Source organism: Galeopterus variegatus, unplaced genomic scaffold (assembly GCF_000696425.1).
Source record: "Galeopterus variegatus unplaced genomic scaffold, G_variegatus-3.0.2 Scaffold571, whole genome shotgun sequence".
NCBI classification, from domain to species: domain Eukaryota; kingdom Metazoa; phylum Chordata; class Mammalia; order Dermoptera; family Cynocephalidae; genus Galeopterus; species Galeopterus variegatus.
The window spans coordinates 255,541-282,541 of record NW_007726682.1 but is presented as its reverse complement, the minus strand read 5'-3'; the positions used below and the strand labels follow the sequence as shown (position 1 = coordinate 282,541).

Genomic DNA, 27,001 nt, shown 5'->3' with positions numbered 1-27,001 from the left:
GGTCTCCCCACCGAAATTGCTTGGCAACCACCGCTCATTCAGGAGAGCCTCTGGGCTCTGAATAGGTCTCCACCCAATGCTGACAGGTGACCATTTGGCAGCTTCTGCTTTGTTTGTAAAGTGTCTCCCACTTTAAAAAGTTTGGTGGGACCCAAATTTGGTGGGAGATTCTGGTGGAAAAGTACTCCCTCCACATTCTGGACTCATGAAGACCTCTGCATGAGTCAGCCTCTGGTTCCTTTAAAAACCCCTTGAGACACCCTGAGTGGTTGCCCTTTCATGTAGGCGGTCCTGGTAAGCTACAAGGGAATTTGTGCTTCTTGAAATGTTTTTGGGCAGAAGCCGAGCCCTATTCTCACATCTGGCCTCACTCTTTATGCCCCCTGCTTGAAGATAAGGAAACTACATCCTGCCATTACCTGGTCCATCATCCCATCATCCCAGGTTTCTGCAAACCCAGACTTGGGGAGGCTGCAGCCCTGACCCCACCAGGAGCCGCCAGCACCCCCTTGGGCTTCCTTTGTTCCATTTGGAGGGGCTGGTTGGTGCTCACCCATTCCTGACGCTGGGCAGTGACAGGAGAGGACTACTCTCATTCCATCTATCACAGAGGAAAAAGAGACGTCCCTCCTCTAAGGACCTTTGAATGAGGACATTACATCATGTGTGGATGAACAATTCTGTGTGTCTAACTCAATTCACTAGAAACACCTTTCTTTCTCTTCCATGGTTTACGGAGAAAGTAGTCAGTGAGCAAATGCTGATTTAAGGCCCATTGAACTCAGAGCACAATTCTAGGACCTCTGTGGAGATGAGGCAGGAGAGAGAGAGAGAGACGCCAGGGCTCTCACTATCAAGAAGAAAATCACATCCAGAAAACCACCAAAGGGTGCTGTTTTGAAGCCTCAGTTTCCTTATCTGTTGAAGAGTGATAAACACCACCTGCAGAGAAGGGTTTTTACAGAGTTGACGTTGCTAGTGTTTGTAAAGTGCCGAACACAGGGCCTGGCACATGGGAGGCCTTTAATAAACAGGAGCTCTCCCTGGCTTTTTCTTCTCTTTCTTATAACTCATGAAAAACACCAGCTAATATGGTCACACTGAGTAGAAAAGATGAAGGTGTAAAAGTGGCATTGATGGGAGACTTATTTGATGAGGTAGGGTTTAGCTGGATTTGGGAAGAATCAAAGAGAGACGTGGATTAATAGAGATTAAGATTAGGACGGGACATGGCATATGTAGTCATAGAGTTGTGACAGAATTGTAGCATTTGGCTGGTGCATTACATTGTAGGAATAAAGAGTCCAATAGGATGTGCAGCATGGGGCGGGATGGTGACAGAAGAGTGGCTGGTGGGTGCAGAGCCTCAAAGGACTGGGCAAAGACTTCTACTTCTTATCACAGACAGTAAGGAGCCACTGCAGTGTCTTGAGCTGGGAATGAATATGATTTTTGGAGATCTTTATAATAAGATTTCTGAGAGCTAGGCAAGTCAGGAGACCATCAGGAAAGAATGTGGGCTTATGCTGAGACTTGAGCTAGAATATTGGTGATGAGTCTAGGGAGTAAGAGAGCTGATGTCCACAGGGAGACATAAGTAGAACCTGGGAAGGGATAACTCTGAGGGGCCAAGGAACAGAGAAGTTTCTAAGCTTGGTACCCAGAAGGTCTGGATGGAGGGTGAAGTTGTTGGTGGTAACAAAAATAGAGAAGAGATACTTTGGTTATTGTGGAGTGAGTTGGTGAAGTCCTAGCCCCTTAATAGCAGGACTTGGGAAGATCAAGGAGCAGAGGGCCTGAGAGTTCAGGCGTTTCAAAGCTTGGAGTTGATGAGCATCATCATGGAAAGTTATCTATAGGCTCTTAACAAAATTCCTGTGTTCTGAGTAAAATTGGCCGCTCTAATACTTTTAACCTGACAACGAATAGTTGTGTTGTGCTTGCATTTGCCTTAGTGGTGAGACTTAGGCAGAGCCATCATTGAACTGGGAGTTCTGGAGTCCTTGGCCCTGCTGCCGCTGCTGCCCTTGGACCATGCACGGGGCCATCCCCAGTCTGAGTACGGTTGCTGCAGGGTCTCAGCCCAACACTTTGTTTTGTTTGGGTGGGCACTCTGGCTTGAGCTGTGTCATTTTCTCCCTTTGTCTCCCACCGTAGACTACTGTTTTCCAAAGTGAAGTTGGAGTCCCTCTGCCGCGGCCCGGATGAAGCGCTGCTCACTTGTAAGCACATGTTACAAATATGGAAATCCTGTTACAACCTAACCAACCCTAGGTAAGAGGCCAGCAGTGCCTGTTTTGCATGATTTTTGCATGAGTCCCTGCCTACCAGTGCCACCTTTGATTGGCACTTAGCAGGCATTAACTCTGTCACTCCTGTGCCCCTCCAGGTCCTCACAAGTGGCAGATAATAGCAATGTGGCTTCACACTCCATTTTTCAGGGGCTTTTCTCCCAGTGGTTGATGAAGCCTTTAAATCATGGGTTTCTTTTACTTTTGCTGCCACTGCAACCCATCAGGTTCAATTTATAATTGATCTCTGATTTCTCTCTGTACCAGCCTTAATTCCTTTCATAAGTCTTATCATCTTTCTGGTAACTTATGTATAGACTAATCAATCATGTATTCCAGATGGGGTCTTGCAGTAATATTTAAAAGACCTGCATAGACAAAGATTGCATCCTACTAAGGTGAGGGGAAAGTGCTATTGGCATGATAAAGTGTAATTTTCAAAAAGTTAAAAATGGGGCCGGCTGGTTAGCTCAGTTGGTTAGAGCACAGTGTTATAACACCAAGGTCTAAGGGTTCAGATTTCCATACTGGCCAGCCACCAAAAAAAAATAAATAAATACAAATAAAATTGTGACTCGTACGAATATAAAATGAACACATGTCGATTTATTTACCTCATTAACTAATGAGGGAAACAGTAAACTATTAAGACCCATTCAAAGAAGAATTTGAAAAACAGATAAGTATAGGCAGGAACGCTCAAATGAATTTGCACATGGATGCAAAACAGTATCCCGTAAAGCCATGAAATATATTGTCTGGGGCTGTCCTTTCTACAGGGTAGAAATAAATTGTATCTCTACCTGACAAAATTCACTTGCCTTACTCTCCAGTTTTCTACAGGTTGGTTTCTGCCCCTATAGAGCTGTCAATTAGCCTAGGCAATAGGAAGTCAGTCAAAGGTGCTCACCCCTTTAGAGTCAGATACTCCAGGAAACGTCAACTAGTCCACTCCCAGCATTTCACTGACAGCCACCCAATAACCTATTTGCCCATTTCCACAGCTTGGATGATTTTTCCTGGTGTATGTTTAAGGTACTAAGTGAAGGAAGTCATTTAGTGCAAAGGGACCTAATGATTCAAATGAATTCATACAACTATTCATACACTCAGAATATTTTTCATGTTCATAGCAAGGTGTATGCACAGTCCACATTATGCTCTTAAGAGTCAGGAGCCTAAAAATGTGTAACTCAAATCATGAGTACAGAGTGTGGTTTCTGGGGGCCGCGGTCTGCAGACCTGCAGGGAGGAAAGGGAGGGATGGGTGTTAGGGAGGCAGCAGAACCCTTCCATGTGAGATTTTGTTTTACAAAAGTTTCTACAGTTAAAACAAAAAGTGCTCAAAATCAGGGCCCTGTTAAGGGGACCTGCCCGTGTGAACTGACATTAGACAGACCTATGACCTCAGGCCCTGTGGGCAGTGCAGCTAGAAGGGAGGGAGCTCAGCTTGGAAAGCCAGCCCACTGTCCTTCCCACGCCCTGCAGCGAGCCACACGACCTCCTGCAAGATGTAGACAAGAGACCCCTTCATAACCACCACCTGTGGCAGGTCACTGTGCTGCCCAGGGCTCCCCCTTCCCCTTGGTGGAAGGTAATCATGAGACTGGCCTCTTACCTTTCATGGGTATGCTCTGAAAATAAAAATCATTCTAATTAAAAAAAAAATTCAACTTTTCTAAATCTTGTAAGCAAAAGGAGAAAATGCCCGTATTTATCTTCCCCCAAAGGCCCCCCTCCTGGCCTATCCGTAGCAGCAGGATTCAGGGGAGAGTGTTTGCCGCATGACCCAGCTAACAGGAGATACTGCCCAGGCTGGTTGCTTCAGTACTGGAGCACGTTGCTTTCCTGTACCCCCTTTAGAAATGAGAAAATAAATCCATCAGCTTGCAGGTTGCCAATTTTCCCTCAGTTCTCCACACCTCTCCCACCTCCCCACATTTCCTCCCACTTAGCAACCAAGAATATTGAATGTGAGGAGAAAAAAATAGCAGAATTGGAAAGCTTTTTAAAAATACTGAACCAACTGCCTGGGCTGTGTCCACACTTCCTCTGTTTCCTGAAGTGTCTTTCAGGGCCAGAGCAGGGAGGAACCCTGGCTCTGGGCAGAGCTGGGTGGGGCTTCGGGGGTGGGTGGACAGTGCCCACTAGTTGCTCTGAATTGCTCCCTCCAGCTACTCCCAAAACCTTGAGGGAGGGGTGGTGAATCGAGCAGCCCCTGATTAAGGAGCTTCCTGTTGTTTTTTTTAAACTTTATTTTCTCTGAGATATAAATAAACATATCCCTTGCCATTGTGCAATTGTAGACATCCTACCCAGTCTGCTCGGGTAAGATGTGACCCTAGCAAGAGAATAAAGCACGAAGAAGGAAGGGCTGGGGTCTTGACAGGGTCAGCACCTCGCAGCTCTCCATTCGAGGGCACCGGTGGCTCCAACAGCCTACAGTCTACCCTCGGGTCATCCAGGAACAGAAACGCATGAACAGGCATGTGAGAAGCACCCCTTCTTAAAAATAAGATAAAATGAAAACCAAGCAGAAAGCATTTCAGCAGAAAGCAGTTAGTTTCCACCTGGAGTAGACCCTTGCAGGCTTGCTGGCTCAAGGTGCCCCTGTTTCTGAGCATGCTCAGTTGTGGTGGGCCCTTTGTTCCACCTGCCCAGGTTTCCCAGTCTTCCACACCCCCTTCCAAATCCATCCTGAGGCTCAGCACAGCCCTCTAGGGCAGAGGAAGATGTGGGAGTAACAGGGAGTGAGTGGCCAAATTGAGAATAGACTCAGCTTCATGTTCGCCACAGCTCACTCCCTCTTTATTTTTGCTTGAGGGGAAAATCCCACTATGAGCTAGTCGCTGAACTGAGCCTTAGAAAACTTGCAAATAGTGTTCCACCTGCACTTGGAGAATGCATTTCTTGCTGTGAGCAAAATGGTGGGAGGCGTTCTTTTGAGTGTACATTTGGTGAGGTGTTTGTCATTTCAAAAGCCTGGATTATATTTCCCTAGGTCTGCAGTTTTGCTTGCAGTTAGGATAGAAATATGTATCATGTTTTATCTTCTCTCTCTTGGTAAGATATAAAGATCCCTCAGTTCTTGGCCACTCAAGACAGTGTGAATTCTGACCAGAATCTCACCAGAAGGTCCCAGCAGGCTTCCTGAACTGAATCTCACAGCATTTCAGCTAGGGGTGGTAATAACCACATTTATTGAAACTTCTCTGTTCTAGGCCATTTATATGTTATCTTCAGTCCCTGCAGTAGCCTTGCAAGATCGCTACTGTTGTTTCCATTTTATAGAAAATAAAATTGAAGCTAAAGGAGGCTAAATAACTTGCCTAAGTTTTCCCAATTAAGTAAGTAGTAGAACTGTGATTCAAAACTAGGTCTAACATCAAAGCTCTCTCCATGACAGCATGCGCCTCTCTTGAGTTGACAACCAGTTTCTTTTTCTTTTTTATTGTTAACCACATCTTTCCCCCTCATGACACTGCAACTTGAACCATCTCCATCATGTAGCCATGAGTTGACATCTCCAGGTGAATGGAAGAAAACTTTTTCTTCCCAAGTCCTATTTTAATCACTTACCAGCATTTAAAGTTCACACACACACACACACACACACGTTTTCCTTGCTTTAACCTCATTTGGAAGTTGGAGACCCCATTTTATGCTAACAGTCACCAGCATTTGGGGGAGCTTTTCTTTTTTACATGCTCTCATTTCATCTTCGAAGCAGCTCTATAAAATGGGCAAATCCCATGTTATACTAATTTTATTGATGAGAAAATTGAGGCTCAGGGATCTTGGGAATTTGCCTGTTAGGCCTGGGGAAAAACAGGAGTTCCTCTGCCATCTGCCCCTGCTCTGGTTTCCTGTGCAGGCCCCTCTCTTAGATCCAATATTTACTGTGTGTCAGGCACTATTCCAGGAGCTGGGAAGAGGCAAAGGCGGGACAAGAACTCCAGGGTTCTGACTCCTAGCCCATCACCACCTCCTTGCTTGTTGTGTCTAACTTCTGTGTGGCTGTGAAAGATAGAGGATTTCCAGGAGAAGATTCCAATTTCCAGTATAACTTTAACCGTCATTACAACTTATTCTGAATGTTCAGTCCCAATGAGGAAGAGAAATTCCCTGGATGTGTATGTACATCTGTCTGTGTGGACATCTCTAGGTTATGTGCCATGGATTTGGGGGTCCTTCCAGCTTCCTGTCCCTTAGCCCTCTGCTAGTGCCACTGACCAGGACTGCTTTTCTCTGCCTTCCTGCCATCTTCCTTTGGAGGTACCCCTGGCAGCCTAGGGGCCACTCAGAGAAGAGGAGAGGTGACTGGGCTGTGAGCAGGGAATGGGTGGTCTGCGGAGCTGCCTGAGCAGGCAGCATGCCAGAGGGAGAGAGGAAGTCCACTTTCAAGCTTGCATGGGAGAGGCTGGATGGAGTGAGAGTGAAGGAGACTCGAGGGTTGGCCAAGGCCTCCCTTTATCCTTTTCTCCTCATTCTGTGGGTCATAGCAAAGGCAAATCTGGTTGGTTAAGACTCTGTACCGTGTAAGTGAAGAACTAAAAATTGCTTGAAGCATCCTGCAAAATTCTCAATCAGTCACAAATACCTAATTATTTTTAGAGAGAAAACATTCAGTGTGGAAACAAAAGCATCTCCATTTTGTGTAGTTAATTGTTGTTTATACATTTTTCAAAAGGATCTATGGAAGGCAAACTAAAGAATGTAGTAGAATGTAGCTTCTCAGCTCCTGGAAGGGAAATGGATCCTGTGTTGTTCTCAGTGTGTGTTTCACAAATTAAGGTTATGGTTTTAGTTGGGGTTTCTAACATTTGGAGTAGGAGGGTCTTCACTCAGTTTCCCCGTGCTTCCTACAACTGCACCAGAAGATTAGGAATAAGTTGCCTTTGGGAATTAGCCAGTTGTGTTAACCCCAGGTATGTGCATTCATGACGACACCTGGCATGTACCTAGGAGTTGTCACTCTTCAGAATGCTCCATCTACATGACCTCATTTCCTCTTGCACAGTTATGTGTGGAAAGATAATACTTATCTTCATATGATGAGGGAAGTCACTGAAGCACAGGGAAAGTGTCCTTCCCCACAGTTACCTACTCATTAGTGACAGATGTGTGATGGGAACCCAGACCCACAGCTGGGTTCCAGGACCCTAGTTCCTGGGTCCTTCCCAAAACACCTCACGTGGCAGCCAAGCCTGCACTCTGAAATCTGGTGAGATGGAAAGCCTGGAGGATTATGGTTGAAACAAACCTCAGATTTGGTCCATTGAAAACCCAGGCAAATCCTTCCTGTGCAAAGCCAACACCTCGTTTTGGGTCCTGGAATCCCTAAGGTGATGACAAATACCACTGTATTTTGAGATAAATTTTTTGACAATCTCCTAAGGGGGAAGCCATTGCACTATTCAGATAATTTGTAATGTTTTATTACATTTGTAATATTCATGTTGAAATGCTGCATGAACAGACCAGAGCTAGAAATATTCAGTCGATATAGTAATTAATGAAAATTTGCATGTACTTTTATGTTGCCTTCTGCTCAGAGACATGTATTGTTTCTCAGTTGTGGAAATAATTGATAGAGCAGTTTCCGAAAAATGTGTATGGGAAGAGGTAATAAGTATAGGCTGTCAAATAGTCTGTACTGAAGGAAGTTTCCTTCTCCTTCCTGTGTATTACTCTAACTACATCACTGGATGTGGAAATTGCAGCCTGTAAACCATATTAAGTTTTATACCAAATCTTGTTTGTACTGCTTTTAGCAGCAGCTGCATAGAGGAAGGAAATTGTGTCCTGTTATTGTAGAATTTGAACTTCTTAACAACAAAATCACTCCTAGAGCCCTAGATTGAAAAAAAAAGTGAAATTAAAGATTCAAATCTCAAGAGAGAGAAATGATTCTTTTGGGAGCTGCTTTGACAAAATATCATAATAGAGAAAAATAGCAATAGTTTTAACTCACAGCCGTGTTAGGATCAAAAAAAAAAAAGTCTGTATGAGTAAGGTCCCTTTACTGCTTCATTCCCAGTTAGGCCTATCGTGGTCTTCCATGTGACATTGCCAGATGAATGGCGCCAAGCCTGTTTTGTAGGCACAAGCTGCGGGAGGGCTTCACTAAATTGGGCAGTGCAGGAAGCTGGGTGGAGTGTTGGTCTGGAAGCTTGCACCAAAACCCTGCTGCATTCTCTCCAAGTCCCTATGGACCAGCCTTCTCCAGCTAGGGAAACGCTGGACAGACCTGCAGCTCCAGCTCTGTGACCAGCTTCTTGTGTCACCTCACACCACCTTCTTTTTCTTACCTTTTAAATAGGAATATTAACCATGTGATTTATCTCAAAGACTTGTTCTGGAGACCCAAACAAAGCCATGACTGTGATTACCCTCTGAAAAGTAGGGGCCAGGGGTCCTTGAATCCGGCAGCTGCATCTTAGGACCATCTGGGAAGCTTGACTGCCCCAGAAATACTGGTTTATTTGGTCTGGAGTGGGACCTAGGCAGTGTTTTTAAGAAATGCCTCGCATGTAGAGTATAGTTTCAGAAGACACCTCGGAGCATGGTGTGTTCTCACTCTATGAGTTCTAAGCTTCACAGCACAGAATGCCAATCAGTTTCTCCCTGTAAGACGGATGGAGAACCTGGCATGAAGTTTCTATTTTTTCTATTTTATAATGCACAAAAAAGGCTAAAATTAGCAAGGATCTGTGGGTGTGGTTGAAGCCGTTTGTGATATTGAATGTTGAAAGGAATTCCAACCCAGGCCGAACCAGGAAACAGGATGCCTCCTCAATATGTGGAAAGACACTGAAGAACCTCAGAAACAGCAAAGGTATTCATTGCATCTCAGCAGTTCGTATTGGTTGATTGTTTCCTTCCCCCTTCCCACCTTTCCAATGACTGACATTTGTAGCTGTGTTTTGCAGTGATTCTGGACGTGGGAGCAGCCTCTTAGATAGAACCATTGCTGACAGACGACAGCTTAATACAATTACTTTGCCAGACTTCAGTGATCCTGAGACAGGTGAGAATGAAAAGCCAGAGGGGATGATGTGGTGTCAAGGAGCACAGGGCCTGGCCCTGAGTGATGTTGGCGAGGCTGCCAGGGATGAGGGTGGGAAGGATTCCTCACGCAAAGAGCTGAACACTCAGTTGAGATGCATTTCCTCCAGGATCTTTCCCAAGTGTTTGTTCACAGTGGGGGAAGTAATATTATTTGCCCAGCACAACTCTGAAATCCTTTTTTCCCCTTGCTCTTAGAGCTTAAAATTTGAACCTAAAATTAGGTGGTTTCCATCCCCCTCAGATTTCCACTCTGCTTTACTGCTTCTCCCTCTCTTGAGCTTTCAGACCTTGCTGAAATCAAGGTTTTGATTTCTGATCAGTTGCACATATAACACATAAAACCAGCTAAAAGACCCTGAAGGGTGGCAGGCGGGTTCTGAGCTTCTGATTCCACCGTCCCCATGTCAAGGCCTATAGCACTCACTACCCCTGAGCAAATACTCACAGTTCTTCATTTGTGTATTCCTCATTTGCCTAAATACAGGGGAGTAAGAAAATGGAATTACCTCCATAATTTCCACAACTCCAAACAAGTAGTTCCAACAGTAATACCGACTAGTCAGTGACAATTTGGGGGACTCAACAGACCCACAAAACATAATGATTCACTCTGCCTTGAGCTTCAAAGGTAGATCTAGAGCATCATTTGGAACCTGCTTCTTCTGCCTCTCCCCCATCCGCAGGGGGCCCTGTAAGGCTTAATTCCTATTTGGGTATGCCTGGCCTTTTATGGGCTGGCTTCATGATAGAAACTGCAGGGTCCTTTGTGTGGCCTTGTACCACATTTCAGCTGTGGACAGAGCCCATCCCCTGGAACACCTATCGCAGGTGGGATGGGAGGGATCGTCCTCGGGAATAGCACAGCAGAGTTCTGTCTCATGGGCCCAGTCCCACTAGAGGGACCTGTCTAACCCCTCTCATTTTAGGAACGGAAAGGTCAGGCTCTCAGGACCAGCCACTGCAAGGTGAGGCTCAGACACAAGGAGAGAAGGAGATGAAGCTCACTGTGGTCCTCCAGCAATTGTGGCTGACTCAAAACAGCTGCTGCAGCTGTCCAGGGCTGTCATCCCTCTTTGCCCCTCCTCAGTATCCTGTGAGGATAGTCATACTAAATTCAGACACACTTTCCTTCCAGCTGGCTTGGACCTTAATTTCCCTGAAGGTCCCAAGACTTCAGTGCTGCATCACATTGAAAACAGGTAGTGGCAGATAATAAGTGAGGCCCTTGTTACTCATTCTCCCTTTTGCCCCCTGGGATATTTTCCTTAGAGCCCTCAGGAGTCTCCCTCTTCAGTATAAATCTCAGTGCCACGATGTCCAGGAGAGGTATGTCTATGTGGCACAGTCTAGAGGATCACTGCCCACAGGTCGGTCCCAGCCCCTTCTTCCTCCTCCCCCTTTGCCTTAGTGGTATTGGTACATTCTCTCAGGAGAATCCCACTCACTCCTTGGAAGCCCGTGTTTGGAGTCTGGGCTGCTGGTTTCTATGCCCTTCCTGAACAACGGGAAAGCACAACCTCCCAGACACCGGCCAGTGACTATTCTGTTGTTGTTATTGTGCTGTCCACAGGAATGCCTCCAAGACTCCATTCACCAGCCCTGCCCCCAGAGCTGTAAAATGTTGGTTTGCACACCATCAATTTAACTAAGAGACCAGGGAATCAGAAAAATGGAAGCCGTGTTAGGAGGCCTTCTCACTTGCAGACTATTCGAAGATGAGGGTAAAACATTCTGAAATGACAGTGCAAATCAAAGACACTTAAAAATTGGGAATGTGTGCCCAAAAGTGGAAAAGATGCCTCCATCTTGATGAATAAAGCACAATTTTATGTAGTTCAGCTTGTGGCACAATCACAGGAGGAGCAACATGTTCTTATTCACATGCCTGTGTGGATGGCCTGCCTGTGAATGACCCACAGACTGTGTTTATTTCTCTCAGCTTGATTTCATTGTAAGAAGAAATATATTTACATAATTCAGAAGCCAAAATTCTAATTCAAAAAGTGCCACAGAGAAGTTTTGCTTCTATTTCCCCTCCATCTTATCTTTCCCTAAAGGTAACCATTTTTATTAGCTTTTTATTTATGCTTCCAGTGTTTTTTATGCAAATAAGCATACATATTATTTCCCGCTTACATAAACAATCACATGCTATGTATGCTGCTTAGCACCTGACATTTTCCACTCCACAGCATATCCTGAGAATGCCTCTATATCCATTCATGAAGAATTTCCTTATTCTTTTTTACAGCTATGTAGTTTTCTATGACCCACATATCTTACGTTCAGGATTCTTCTCTATCCAGCATGATCTCAGCCATTTTTCTTCCCTTTACCATGGTTTTCAGTCCATGTGGTGCTAAAGGAGGCCGGCTAATTTTGAACATCCACTGCAGTACTGCTCGTTTAGAAAAGCAACTGGGCTATAGAGAAAAAGAGAAATGGATCTTATCCAAATTCAGAATGATTCCAAATCAAATAGAAGTGACTGCAATCAGATATGGCTGGGAGAACCCAGCCCTGGCAGGTGGCAGCATATTGACAGCACTGGTCCATGCCATGCCCGATGCTTAACTGCTTTTCTAAATCCCCTTTAAAGGGCACAGGCATCTGACACGAGCAAAAGCCACAGTGCTGGCATCAGTAAGGTGCATGGCCAAAGTGATGGTGAACTTTCACTGTCGTGATCATGCCAGCTCTGGGGCCCAGGACCCAGAATCACCCACTGTGCAGAAAGACTCCCTTGAGAGGCTACAGGTCCTCTTGGATCAGTTTTGTTGTGTTTTTTCCCCAGAACTAAATTTATTTTCCTTTTATTTTTTTATTTCTATTACGAGAAAATTTCAAATATGCCAGAGTAGAGATCTCTTGGATCAGTTTTGTTGTGTTTTTTCCCCAGAACTAAATTTATTTTCCTTTTATTTTTTATTTCTATTACGGGAAATTTTCAAATATGCCAGAGTAGAGATACTAATGTAATGAATTCCCATTACTTACCACCAAGCTTCAACAGTTAGTATTGTTTTACCTATTCCGCCTGTCCCACATTGGGTTTTTGTAGAGTATTTCAAGGCAAATCCCAGACATCATATTTTGCCTGTTAACTTTTCAGCGTGTATGTCTAACAGATAAGAACTTCAAAAAAACGTAACCACAATACCATTATTATACATCCTGGGTCATTACATAATGCAGGCTCAGTGACCGCTTTGGAAGTGGCTTTCCACCTCCGAAACTGTCCATATGCAGATCTGTAGAATAACATGATGAGGACCCACGTCTATAAGCTTTGGACTCGCCAAGTCCACTATAGCTAATAGAGTGGGATTTTGTTTTGTTTAATGGATGTGTCAAGCTGAAAAAGCCCCCCTTACCAAGCATGATTTTCTGATACCACCTCTGGCTTCTCTTCACCCCACTTCTATCATCTAACAGGTCCCAGCCAGCGAAAAAGAGGAATCAAATGGAATGACAGTCTTTAGTTTGAAGCTATGAGTCATTGTCTTTTCTTTGGAATAAACTGGTAGTTCCTTAAATAGAGGATGAAAAAATATTTTTCTTTTGCCTTCAAAACAGGATGTGGGGTCAGGGGATTTATCTCTAATCGTTGGTAGATATTACCATTTTTCTTTGGAATAAACTGGTAGTTCCTTAAATAGAGGATGAAAAAATATTTTTCTTTTGCCCTCAAAACAGGATGTGGGGTCAGGGGATTTATCTCTAATCGTTGGTAGATATTACCATATACCTGTCCAAAGCAAAACAATTCTTTTAACTTGAAAGTTTGATCCACTTTGTGTGGGAAAATTTCGGCTTTCAGCTGTGGTGGTCTCGCCATTGCCATGTGTGTCTCCAGCTATAAGACATGAAGGTGGCAGTACCAGTTTCCTGTTCAAAGTGCCGACCAGTGCACCCAACCATAGACCACCTTAGACGGCTTAGCACTCCATTGTCACAATGCTGGGACTGTGACATATCGTTGCACCTTAGCACACTGCACCTCTGAAAACCATAGTTTTCAAATGAACTTTTATAAGTGCTTCTCATAAAAAAACAAATCTATGAAAAGTCAGGCTCTATCCCTTTCCAGTTGAAAAGCAAATAGTTTCCTCTAGAATGTTCTGGATATTGTAGGTTAAAGCTGTATTATTTTCCATGGATCACACTGCTGAATCTGTGCCCAGGTAAATCTGAGTTATTTTTATTCCATGGTGTTGTTGCAGAACAATTAAATAACCAGTGGAAAAACAAATTTGTTTTCTTCGAAAAGCACTTGTATTTTATTGTCAAGTAAAAGAATGATTGTGTATTATATGACCTCATTTTCTTTGCAGCTTATGTGAGTATATGAAAAGCTAGTTTATTTTTTTTCTTTGTGTTTCTAAAGGTTTTTTTGCCTTTATTCTTTTTTTTCTCTTTCACTTTTTTAGTGTCAGATTCCTCCTCCTCCTCCTCTTCTCTTTCAAGAACCGAGTCTCCTCTCCACCTGTTCGTATCCTCTCATCTTCATTCTCATCCCAAACCTGATACCTTTGTGTGGCCCCCTGCAGCTCATTCATTCAGTGACCCAGGTCCCCGCCGGGAACCCTCTCTCTGTAAACATGGTTTTTCCTTTCTTGTTAGACCTGCTTCATTTGCTTGTTTTATTTTCTGATAATCTTCCTAACTGATAAGCTGGATAGGAAACTCCATCAGACTTGTCAGAGAGAAAATCTTTCTAATTTGAAAATCCAAAAGCTGAGGGCAGAAGGAAACCTGAGGTGGCAGACATTGGTGCCTGAGTTTCAGCCTCCTCTTTGAAAAGTAAAGGAAACCTGTCCTGAGCAGAATAAATGGAAGCTTCTCTAGAATATTACTTCTAATTCGTGGATCCTTCTAAGCTTTCCTGGAGTTGATATAAATGAATAAAAATTAATTCAAAGAAAAAGCAAAGTATGACATTTTGCAAGTAACAATTCTAAAAATGTCTGGTTTTCAATTTAGAAATTAATTTAATTTAACCAGTGTATAATAATCAAGGCCATATTCTAAAAATAAATGCCCTTTAAATATGTGGTTCTCAAACTTCTGTGCATTAAAATCACATGGAGAGCTTTTTAAAACTGCCGTTCCCCTGGGCCCCACCCCAGAATTTATGGTTCAGGAGGCCTGCGGAGCGGCCCAGGCATTTGGATTTATAAACCACCTCCTATGATTCTAATGCCAGTGGGTTGTGGACCACATTTTGAGAAACAGTGCTATAAATTATTTTCCATTTGCAAGGAAGGAAAATGTAGAGTTCGTGTTGTGAAACTGCAGGGAAATTGAACAGTATTTTAGTTTTATCTTGCTTTTAAATAATACAGAAATTTTGAAAGTCTGCTTTAGGGAGTTCCAGGACCTGTCAGTTAACCACCACAACAAAAAGATCCCTATATTAAAATGAAACACTGGTTGTCAAAGTCTTTAAATGGGACATAAATATGGATCTCTCCAGGAGAGTCTGTTCTCATCTTCTTTCACTCATTTATTTATTGTTCACTTTACTGCCGGCACTGCAAGAAAATTTAATCTCTATATCCATGATTTATAAGGGCTCATCTTTGTTCCAAATGCTCAGTTATGTGCTGGACAAATGCTCTTAAGGAGAATTGCTGCCAGAAAGAACTGCCTTCTCTAAGGTGCTCATCTTTAGGATGGCTGACCTGCTGTGTTACACTCACACACGCACAAAGCCAGCGCAGAAATGAGGTTATCACTTAAAACAGACCATTCAAACCAAGAAACACTCTGACCTTCGTTATCTGAATATTAAATGTTCTGAACTTTGCTTTAATGGCAGTCCTATTTATATGAAATGAAAGATGAAGATAATGTTTATGAATTGCTTATGTTGTTTTTAATGCACTTATAGACGTTCTCCCTTAATACAGCGCCTAGGAGCAATTGCCAATTTTGGTTTTTCCAGGAAAATTGTTTTTTACATTGACTTTTGCTGAGTTTACTGTCTTAAACTAGGATCTTACTATTCTAGAGTAATGTCTCATGTTCCCACTGCCCCGCACCCTGCCCGCCTCCCTCCGCACCCTACCAGTTGCATCCTGGGGAGCCCCGGGTTCCTTTATAGCTTTGAAGATTAAAGCCCTGGTTCTTCCAGTGAGGCACTTGATATCAGATATATTAGTAAACCATTAGGGTGACGAGCACCCACTGGGCGTTCTGCTGAATGTAGTATGTCCAAAGCAGTGCTCAGTTGTTTATTCTTTGTAAGGCTGTAAGTCATCTTCCCGTCCTCAGGGAGTGTCTAGCCAGTAGCCAGGTGTGTTAACTGAGACTGAAGGTCCCAAGAATCTTACCTCCCCCCCTCCCCCGTAGATACAGCATTTAGTTAGAGAGGGGGAAAACATACTGATAAATGTGGATTTTCTTGATTGAAATTGTAGTAACTATGGATCAACTCTTTCCATTAGGACAAGCAGATAGCCAAGGCCTGAAGTTTTATGAACTTCTCCCTCCAACCCTTTGACTTCATAGGAATGAAAACTAGCCCAACCCGTACAAACTGTTGGAATCATGATTAGGGTTAATGTGTGGAAAGGCCTGAAACTTGCTCATTTGATTATTTTTCCCTTCCCTTTGGAATTTCCTGCTCTGGAAACAAAACACTCTACATGAATTGGTCAGCTTTCATGTGCTGGGTGAACATTTAAATGGAGAGGGGAATGCCCAGTTGGCCTTTCTTTGCTTTAAAAAAAAGCCATTGTTAGTGGAAAAATGTGTGTCACTCTTGAATTGAAATCTGATTCCAGACAGCCAGACTTACAGTTGGAAGTTTATTAGAACTCTATTGCTTTTTGAGCCTTAGTTTTAATTTTTCAAATGTTTTGTTTCTTGGTTTTAATTTTCGGTTTGATTTGTTGTTCCAAGGCAACTCTCCAGAAGTATACTTTCATGGTTTTCCCTCCCTTTTTTCAGTTAGTAAGTAGTTTACCGATCTATTAACCTTTCTTAGGTCCCAGAATCACACCTCCCTCCACCATGGAATGTGTGTTGTGGTTGTTGAGTGTTGGGCATGCTGAGATGACTGGACAGTAAGCTGCTGCCTGCTTGCCCACCCCACCACCTGGGGCCCGTCTCTCCTGAGATTCTGATTCATTCAGCCGCAGCTTGGGTTTACATACTGAGGAGGCAGTACTGGTCTGAGGACTACAAAAAGGAGGCATTGCAGGAAAAATGCCCAAGTAAGGGCATGCAGTGGGTAGGTGGGAAGTTCCACCAGCCTCCCTAGGGCAGGTTGCCTATAAATTTTAGGTAGAGGGAATCAGTTGAATCTTGTAATTCTTTTCCAGTGCAACCATTATTGTTGCATAGAAAAGCAATTCTAATCATTCGTTTTCTTTTTTTTTCCTTTTTGTCTTTTTTCGTGTCCGGCAACGGATCGCAACCCTCAGTGTCGCGCCCGTACCGGACCGGGACCGGCAACGGGATCGCAAACCTCGGTGCTGCACCCGCACCTCGCTCAGCCAGTGAGCGGGAACCAGTCTGTATGTGGGATCCGAACCCTCGGCGGGAGCGCCACCATGCTCCCAAGCGGCGCACTGTAGCAGTGCACCACCGGGCCGGCCCATTCGTTTTCTTTAAAGCAAGTTAAACACGTCATAAAACTTAAAACTACATCTACCAAAATTTAAAGCAGACTAAGCAATTCCTTGGATGTAGAATCAGTGCTTTAGGTGGTGTTCTTTTATGTCATTAGCGAATTATCTGTTTTTCAACAGGATGTTTCTTAGACCACTGATTGTCTCTGGCCAAAAACTTTTGGGAAATAGTCCAACTCCTGCCTAGAGAGTCACAGTTCACATTAGCACATTAAAAGTTCTGAGAAGTTCTAAGTTTAAAATATTTAAAGATTTTCTTGCCTTTGTTTTACCCAATGTTCCAAGCTAATTTCATCATTTTTTTCCCACCCTGTGAAATCAGTATTCCAAGGATTGCATTTTGGGAAATGCTAATGTTGTATTTGGTGATGCGGTGCATTTGAATGATCTGAGCCTTTAACTTATGGCAGATAACACCCCCTCCCACCCCAGGAGTTGATTTCCACCACTGAAATCCAGCTCAGCCTACATGTGACTTTATTTCTGGCTTAAACACAGTCCGTAATAGAAAAGAAGTATGTCTTGGTATTGTCATCACATTAGGGTGCTTTCATAAAAAAGATTTCACTTCCATGTTCCTTTTAATATCATGCTCCTCAGGTGCATTAAAGAGACTTGATTTTCAGAAAGTCGGGCTACATTGAAATCTTCAAGCAGCCGTTACTGTTTAAAGTGAGGCTTGGTATATTTATACAAGGGACTTAAATATTTTCCTTAGAAATAGCTCCACCTCCCTCAAAGACCAGGAAACCTGAGTTCAAGGGCCAGTTCTGCAAAGGAACCCAAGCAACTTAGTTTCCCTGGATCTTGGTTTCTCATCTGTAAAAATGTAAATTTGTTTTTCATGCCTTTATGGTTTGGCAGTAATTGACCCTGGTTTTAAGGCACCAGACAGGGTCCTTTCCTCCTGAGTTGTAGCCCGAGCAGCTGTGTCTCCCAGGGGAAATGACTCACCAGGATCGGAAGAGCAGAAGGCAGCTGAGCAGGATCTGGAGGAGCCCTTTAGGGCTTCCTCCACTCTGCCCATCACTCCTGAGACTGAAGAACACCAGGCGCCCCCAGTGCTCAGCAGTCATCATTTTGGAGAAAAATGTGTGTTGATGTTTTATTCTCTCCAAGTAAAATCCTCTCCAGTGCTAAAATCAAGATTGCCAACTTGGGGCCTGGGTTTGATTTTTCATGTCACTGATTCTGGTGAAATTGCTGCTCTCTTTAGGAATAAATCACTGGGAGAAGAGAATAAACAGATTAGTGAAGGAACACACCTCAGAATGAAGTAAGATTGAGAAATGAATTCAAGATAGTAGTGATTTTTTTCTCTTTCCATTATGGCTAACATTTTATTATTGACTTTGCATTTTTTTAACATTTAAGAGTATATCATGATCAGGAAGTGACTAGTTAGGTGGCTTATTTCATCCTCTGCTCCAGCTTAAGAGAATAAATTAGTTTCTTTTTTTTTTTAAATCTATGTATATATGAAAACATTACTCTAATGATGACCCCACCATTTTTGAGGGGTGGCAGTTTACAAAATTCAGCCTCAATATGTATAACCTTTTCTTGCTGTTTTAATTATATTAAAATTAATTTAATATGATTCTCCTTAATAAGTCCTATGGTATCTTTCTTTAAATAAGATTGAGTGGAATTATAGGAGGTTGACAAGTCAATGAAATGTCACTCAGAAGTCGCAGAGTATGTGTCCAGAATTAGAATATTATTCAAACCTGGGAGCTTTCCCCATAGCACCGCATTCAGAGACAGACATTTTGAGACTCAGAGAGCTGCAGCCTTCCCAGGCAGAAGGGCACTTCAGCCCGGACATGCCGCCTCATGAATATGCAGCAAGGAGGGTACAGGTGGAGATGGAAGCATCTGCCTAATGTAGTCCTCCAGAAGGTGCTGCCTCTAGCCCAGAGCCACCGGCGGTGGCTCACTCTGACAGCTGGCATCTTCCTGTATGCTTGCGAATGGCTTCCCTGCACGCTTTCTGTGTGACCACCTGGCCCTGCCAATACCCACCAGCAGCATGTGTACTGCCCCCGCATGCCCGCTGGTGACGACATGCCCAGTCTCTTCCTGCCGTGGTGCAATCCTTCCCCAAAGCTTTCCCTGTAAAGAGCATTCCCCTTTCTGGAGAAGACACATCCTGTCAGGTTTCACCTGTGCTTGGTATCCAGCAGCATGTGTACTGCCCCCGCATGCCCGCTGGTGACGACATGCCCAGTCTCTTCCTGCCATGGTGCAATCCTTCCCCAAAGCTTTCCCTGTAAAGAGCATTCCTCTTTCTGGAGAAGACACATCCTGTCAGGTTTCACCTGTGCTTGGTATTCTGTGACAGTCATTTGGAAACTGTGATCTTGTCTTGGGGCTATGGTTTTGACCGTCCTCATCTATTTTTCACTCAGTGAAAAAGGGAGGGATCTGTGGGAATAGCCACCAAAGTTATCTGCCAAAGGCACCCACAAGCAGGAGACATCATATCAGTGGGAATTGGGTGGGAAGCAGCAGCCATCCATGCAGCCTCCGCAGCCCTGCCCCCCATCGTCACACTGGTTGGCATGCCACCAAGGGGGTGGCCAATGTGGAAAGATCTATGATGGCACAGTGTGAGGAACCCACCACCCCAAGTCAGCCTCCTCAGGAAAGCAGGACCACCTTATAGCAAAGACAGAAATTGTCCTAATGGGGTGGAGGCAGGGAGGGACAAACCAAAATTTTTTCTGTTGAAAAAGGTACAGAGAAAATATGCCAAATTTGAGGGCTGAAGTGAGAGTCGACATATCACTTCCTCTCCCTTCAAAAAATGAGACAGTTATCACCAGCTCCTCAGCTACCCCCCTTCTTCAGCCCCGAGGACAGTCTGATTCTTCCAGCTCAGGTGGCAGGTATGGAAACAGAAGGTCACTGGGCTGCCAGCAGTCTGCAGTGTTGGGCTGATTTATTTCCAAGCCCTATCCTGAGAAATAGAAATTCTTTTCCTGTTAAAAATGAAAATTTTTAAGCAAAGATCACTGGCAGAATGCTTAGTCATTCAGATTGCTGTTTAGTATTCAGGGTCTTTAAGAGATGGAACTGCTGCTTTTTTCTTCTTATTTTAATTGTTTTGGGGGCACAGCTTCTAACAACTGGAAGCTGAATAAACTCTATTGACAGATAATTTTGAATCATTTTAGGACTGAAGGAAAATAAGTATAGAGACTCATTAGCAGCGGGTGATTTGTGCATGCCTATTACTGGAGTGGCTCGGCTGCTTTTCAGAAAAATGTGGGGAGCACAGGTATCTGCTGCTGTGGCATTAGGCAGAAAGAATGTGGGTGACAACAGAGAGCTGGGGATTGGGGTGCAGCTACGTGCCCATCATTTTCCCACACTCGTGCACATGAGGCAACCAAGTTAATTCTCCAGGGCTGAGAAGCAAAGAGGTCCCCAGAATCCTGAGCAACCACGTGTGCGATGGTCTACTGATGTCTTTTTTTGGTAGATTTTTTTCACACATAATGTAACATAGTTGTTCATTGTTCTGGCTCTGGGATGCTCTCTGAGTCACTAGGAGGGCAGGGCTTCAACGGAGAGCCAGTTCATTGTCTACATGCCATGCAGACATGAGTGGAGAGGGAATGTGGAGGGTCCTTCAGACTGCAGCCACTTACTGATGCCTTCAGAACAGTCCAGTGGGCAGCTGGGATAGGAATAGATGCCATGCATTCAGTGACCCTACTTTGAAAATACAGGGTGATCAAACAGAACTAAGCCGCTTAATTTATTGTGCCTTTTGCTTAACAAAATTATTACTGCTGGGATCTCTTTGAATGATGAACTTCTAATGGCGAAATAGGGCTCATGTGTGACTGCCACCTTTGAGTCTGTGTGGAATTGACCATAAGTGTCATGCACATTGGAAAAAGGACTTTTGGAAAGGCTTCAACTGCAAAGGCAATTTGAGCTAGCTGTTGCCAGTGTCCTACTTGTGGCAAGGTTTCTCAGCAGGCTGCAGCATATGATAGGATCATGGGTCAGAGCTGGGACTCACAGTGCCCTGAGGTCGGTGGCCTTGGTGCCTGGTCCTCTCGGCTCATGGAGAAATGCCTTTCCACTGCATTTCCTGGCTCCTCTGCTGCATTCCCCGCTCCCTACCTCCACACACATGGTGGTCAGGGGGAGCCCAGAAGAAAACCCTGGATGTAGGGATCAGAACGGTTCTTCAAGTGGCGCTTTGTCTTTGTATCAAGTGTCAGAGATAATGTTTTCTCTTGAGGGTCTGAATGGGAGGACACAGAAAGCTGTTGACTTGAAGAAATTCAGATCGCCTCAGCTCCAGGGCAGCCTATGCCCTGGACTATTTGGGCAATTAGTCACAGACGCTGGGCCAGATTTTAGAGCATGCTCTCACCTGCTTACCTCAGCTCTCGGTTCAGTTGGTTTTGCAGTGGCTTTTCAGAGCCACTGTGTCTCATGACTGAGGGGAAGAGGCACATTATCTCCTTGGTGGAGAATGGCAGCTGCTGCACAGCACACAGCCCTCAGGGTTGCAGCCGTGATAAGCACTTCTAGATTAGTGCGATGAATAAGAGATACACCACAGCCCGGGCACTTTCCCTGGCTTAATTGTTGAACCTGATTACTCGGAAACTTATTTCTCCAGAGTCTTGGATTTCAGATTGGAAATATGTCCTGTGCTTATCCTTCTGATTCCTTTTTCAAGCCACACTCGGAAACTTATTTCTCCAGAGTCTTGGATTTCAGATTGGAAATATGTCCTGTGCTTATCCTTCTGATTCCTTTTTCATTCACCATTTGTCCATTTCCACCTTAGGTTAATAATGCTCTTCATCCCCATGTACAAGGCAGGAACATATTTGCTTTGGTGAGCAAGAAAAAGGTTCTTTAAAAATATGTTGGTTAGAACCAGCATTTCTAGTTGCTTACGTATATAAATCAAAATCCAGTATCTATGCTGGCACTTACCTTTTCACTCCTATGAAACAGTAAGATACTGGTTGTTTTGGTTTGTTTTTTAATTAGATAAATTGACAGTATTCATTCATTCATTCCACAAGCATTTACCTAGTACTTGATATGGGCCTGGCGTTGTTAGCCCCTGAGAATACCTAAATGGAGACACAGTTCCTGTCTTCTAGAACCACACAGTCTGATAAGGAAGACAGTTAACTTGAAAACGTGTGGTCTGTGCAGTGATAGTGACACCCACATGGAAGCACTGAGGACCCAAGGCTTACTGCAGAGAGAAGCGGAGGCTCACAGCAGCCTTCCTGGAGGAGGTGGCGTCAGCTGGATTTAGAGGCTCCATTCCGAGTCAGGCTAGTGTTTGAGTCCTGGTCTTGCAACCTGCTGGCTGTATGACTTTGAGTAGTTACATAACCTCATCAAATCTCAATTCTGTCGTCTAAACAATACAGATAACATTGTTACCTGCCTCACAGATGGTTTAAAGATTAAATAATGTAGGTAAAGTGCTACTGTCTCACAGATGGTTTAAAGATTAAATAATGTAGGTAAAGTGCTACTGTCTCACAGATGGTTTAAAGATTAAATAATGTAGGTAAAGTGCTACTGTCTCACAGATGGTTTAAAGATTAAATAATGTAGGTAAAGTGCTAGTCGCAGTGCCTGAAACATGGTATGCTCTCTAAAACTGAACCAACACTGCTGCCACCATCATTTGCCAGGCCCTATTCACAGTAAAACATATTATGCGAATAAATAAATAATTGCATATAGATATCACAAAGAGAAGACCATTCAGGCAATTAGGTCACAGACCCTGGGCCAGATTTGGCAGTAGTTATGATTAGTTCATTTGTGGACCAAACAAACAAAGCAGTTAATCAAAAAAGCAAAATCAGCATCTCCAAAAGTCACAAGTAAGAAAAGATTCATAGAAGCTAGTAGAAAATTTGTAGAATTTTTCCAGAGCAGTAGTTTATTGTTGTTATTTTTAAGTGAATTAATGACAATATTTTAAACATGCCTCAGTTTTAATTTCTAATGTGGCAAATATCAATAGATATAACAATCTCTTTAGGGTCTTGAATAATTTTTCAGAACCTAAAGGGGTTCTGAGACCAAGAAGTCTGAGAACCACTGTTGTAGAGAACAAGATCTTCCTGGAATTCTGTTCCCCAGAGGACCATTGGGCTGCAGGGAAGCAGAGGGCTCAAGTGGGCAGCCCACGCACAGGCTGTTCTTGACCTAATGGTATGACATCTGCCTCCTGGCCCTCCAGGGGAGTGGTTCTCAGTCCTTGCTGCACACTGGAATCACTCGGTGTGATTAACAAATAGATGCCTGGCCCCACCCCTAGAGTTAGTGATTTGGNCCAGAGTCTTGGATTTCAGATTGGAAATATGTCCTGTGCTTATCCTTCTGATTCCTTTTTCAAGCCACAATTTGTCCATTTCCACCTTAGGTTAATAATGCTCTTCATCCCCATGTACAAGGCAGGAACATATTTGCTTTGGTGAGCAAGAAAAAGGTTCTTTAAAAATATGTTGGTTAGAACCAGCATTTCTAGTTGCTTACGTATATAAATCAAAATCCAGTATCTATGCTGGCACTTACCTTTTCACTCCTATGAAACAGTAAGATACTGGTTGTTTTGGTTTGTTTTTTAATTAGATAAATTGACAGTATTCATTCATTCATTCCACAAGCATTTACCTAGTACTTGATATGGGCCTGGCGTTGTTAGCCCCTGAGAATACCTAAATGGAGACACAGTTCCTGTCTTCTAGAACCACACAGTCTGATAAGGAAGACAGTTAACTTGAAAACGTGTGGTCTGTGCAGTGATAGTGACACCCACATGGAAGCACTGAGGACCCAAGGCTTACTGCAGAGAGAAGCGGAGGCTCACAGCAGCCTTCCTGGAGGAGGTGGCGTCAGCTGGATTTAGAGGCTCCATTCCGAGTCAGGCTAGTGTTTGAGTCCTGGTCTTGCAACCTGCTGGCTGTATGACTTTGAGTAGTTACATAACCTCATCAAATCTCAATTCTGTCGTCTAAACAATACAGATAACATTGTTACCTGCCTCACAGATGGTTTAAAGATTAAATAATGTAGGTAAAGTGCTACTGTCTCACAGATGGTTTAAAGATTAAATAATGTAGGTAAAGTGCTACTGTCTCACAGATGGTTTAAAGATTAAATAATGTAGGTAAAGTGCTAGTCGCAGTGCCTGAAACATGGTATGCTCTCTAAAACTGAACCAACACTGCTGCCACCATCATTTGCCAGGCCCTATTCACAGTAAAACATATTATGCGAATAAATAAATAATTGCATATAGATATCACAAAGAGAAGACCATTCAGGCAATTAGGTCACAGACCCTGGGCCAGATTTGGCAGTAGTTATGATTAGTTCATTTGTGGACCAAACAAACAAAGCAGTTAATCAAAAAAGCAAAATCAGCATCTCCAAAAGTCACAAGTAAGAAAAGATTCATAGAAGCTAGTAGAAAATTTGTAGAATTTTTCCAGAGCAGTAGTTTATTGTTGTTATTTTTAAGTGAATTAATGACAATATTTTAAACATGCCTCAGTTTTAATTTCTAATGTGGCAAATATCAATAGATATAACAATCTCTTTAGGGTCTTGAATAATTTTTCAGAACCTAAAGGGGTTCTGAGACCAAGAAGTCTGAGAACCACTGTTGTAGAGAACAAGATCTTCCTGGAATTCTGTTCCCCAGAGGACCATTGGGCTGCAGGGAAGCAGAGGGCTCAAGTGGGCAGCCCACGCACAGGCTGTTCTTGACCTAATGGTATGACATCTGCCTCCTGGCCCTCCAGGGGAGTGGTTCTCAGTCCTTGCTGCACACTGGAATCACTCGGTGTGATTAACAAATAGATGCCTGGCCCCACCCCTAGAGTTAGTGATTTGGTTGGTCTGGGGTGTAGCTGTGACATCATTATTTTTTAAATCCCCAATTGACTGTAATGTGAAGTCAAGGTTGAGAGCCACTGTTCAAAGTAGTTAGTGTAAAGGTAGCCAGCTTGGTAATAATGGCAGAATACAGCACCACGACCTCTGGATTACTTGTTTATTTAACTGATTGTTGCTACTAAAAATCTCAGGGAAACTACATCAAGTCCTTGTTACCAAAGTTAAGATTATTTTCCGTAAAAAGTCTAAAAATTAGACAAGACCGAAAATATCAACAGCAGTTTAATCATTTTGCTATTTAGATTTTTAAAAAATAGTAGTTAGACATACTTTGTCTGAACAAGGGTAGATTCTTAGCCAAATTTCATATGTTCCCCGTGTCATAATGTCATCAGATGGCGTTTATCTCAGCCTCAAGTTCCTTACTCCTTTGTGGCAGCTTTCCCTCTGGGTGATTCCCCAGGCTTTTCCTGGAGGCTGCTGTCCTCTTGGTCGTCCTTGCGGTTGCTGTATGTCTGTGGATTATCCATGGAAGGTGGATTCCCACTCTGGTTACCACCCATTGAACCCCCACCAAAGGATTTGAACATATTTAGAGGAACCTATATTACCATCATATTGGGATGGTCAAAACACGATATGGATGGCCAGTCCATTGCTGCAAATACTCTTAAAATGAATAAATTATGGTGCATTCCAAAGCACAACTGAAATTATTTTTATGCTCACAATTTTGTATTATCCAGAGCATACTAACTTGATTTATTTGGGTACTCGACACTTATCTTTATATATTATTACTGTTTTAAACTTTATGATGAGTTGATAGTTACTGCTACAGATATTGCAATTTTTATCTCCATACTAAACTTTCTGATGAATTATAAATTAAAAATGTTGCAGATGAATAGAAATATTAACAGTTTTAAATTTGAAATAACTGGGAATCCTGCTCTCAATTCTGAAACCATACCTCCAAGAGTGAATGTTGGAAAGAGGTGAGGACCAAGCCCATTTAAGGAGGTGGTCTCCAATCATTAGGGCCTGTACAAGTCAACATGAAGAGAGACGAGTTTTGCATTTTGACTCATGCTCTACATTTATTCCTCTGACTAGTGAATGTGCTCAGTGCGGTCCCTTCCTTTCTCCTTTCAGGACAGTAGGTTTACATAGTAGTTAGACAGGTACATATTCCAAGCCCCTGGTATTGTTGCTCCAACCCATCCACCGCTAGTCTAGAGTTAGCCTTAAAAGTAGACATCTGCTTATGCACAGGGCAAAAGGGTGCTTTTTCTACAGTGTTTAAGTCATGTTCTAGAATATGATTCCAAATCTAGGTGTGTTGCCCACCTCTCCAAGGCCGGGCTGCACTAGTGAAATGGGAAGTTGCTGGGTTTGTCTTGAGAATGGCCAGCCCGTCCACTCCAGTACTACCCCAGGAGGCAAGTATGATTCCTCCCCCCGCCACGCCCTCCCCCCCACATGTAGTTTCTAGGTTTACAGGGGTGATTTGTTACGTCCCTTTGTGGTACTTCCTTTATGACATTTTTAACGCTTGTATCACAACTGCAAATCTAACTGTAACCCCTAACACTCACATCGTGCTAGCCTGAGCTCCTGGAGGGAGTATTTAGCATAGCATGTGCTGTTTGTTGGCTAAAAGATTAGCTAAAGCAGAAGGATGGAAACTAAAGTTCCAAGCCATAACAATCGTCTGCATCGTTTTATGGACAATACATCTTAGAAACATCATGGGGGAGGGGTGTGTATGTTCCGCACTTTTGTCCGTGTGTATGGGATGGGGCTGGTTGGCTGGGTCTGTCCTTTCACTCCTGACAGTCTTCTCAAAAACCCTTCACAGGCTCTCTCCATGCCACATCAGTAGCAGCCTCCAGAGTGGAGCAGGCACTGTCAGAAGTGGCCTCGTCTCTGCAGAGCAGTGCCCCCAAGCAGGGCCCACTGCACCCCTGGATGACACTGGCACAGATCTGGCTCCATGCAGGTACCACTCTGCCCCTCCCCGTGGGCCCTTTCCCCCCGCCCACCCCTACCCACCCCTACTCACAGCCCGCTGCTGTGCCAGAGGCTGCA

At 43.6% G+C, this 27,001-nt stretch overlaps 1 protein-coding gene across 1 annotated transcript in view; it reads left to right on the top strand.

The window, feature by feature from the left end:
* The window catches only part of TTC7B (tetratricopeptide repeat domain 7B), a 252,642-nt gene that overhangs the window by 176,849 nt on the left and 48,792 nt on the right, over positions 1-27,001 (top strand). Inside the window, exons 15-17 of the mRNA XM_008570126.1 lie at positions 2,158-2,274; positions 9,224-9,321; positions 26,772-26,912. Coding sequence (XP_008568348.1) covers positions 2,158-2,274; positions 9,224-9,321; positions 26,772-26,912 — 356 coding nt within the window. The remainder of the gene's footprint in view (positions 1-2,157; positions 2,275-9,223; positions 9,322-26,771; positions 26,913-27,001) is intronic.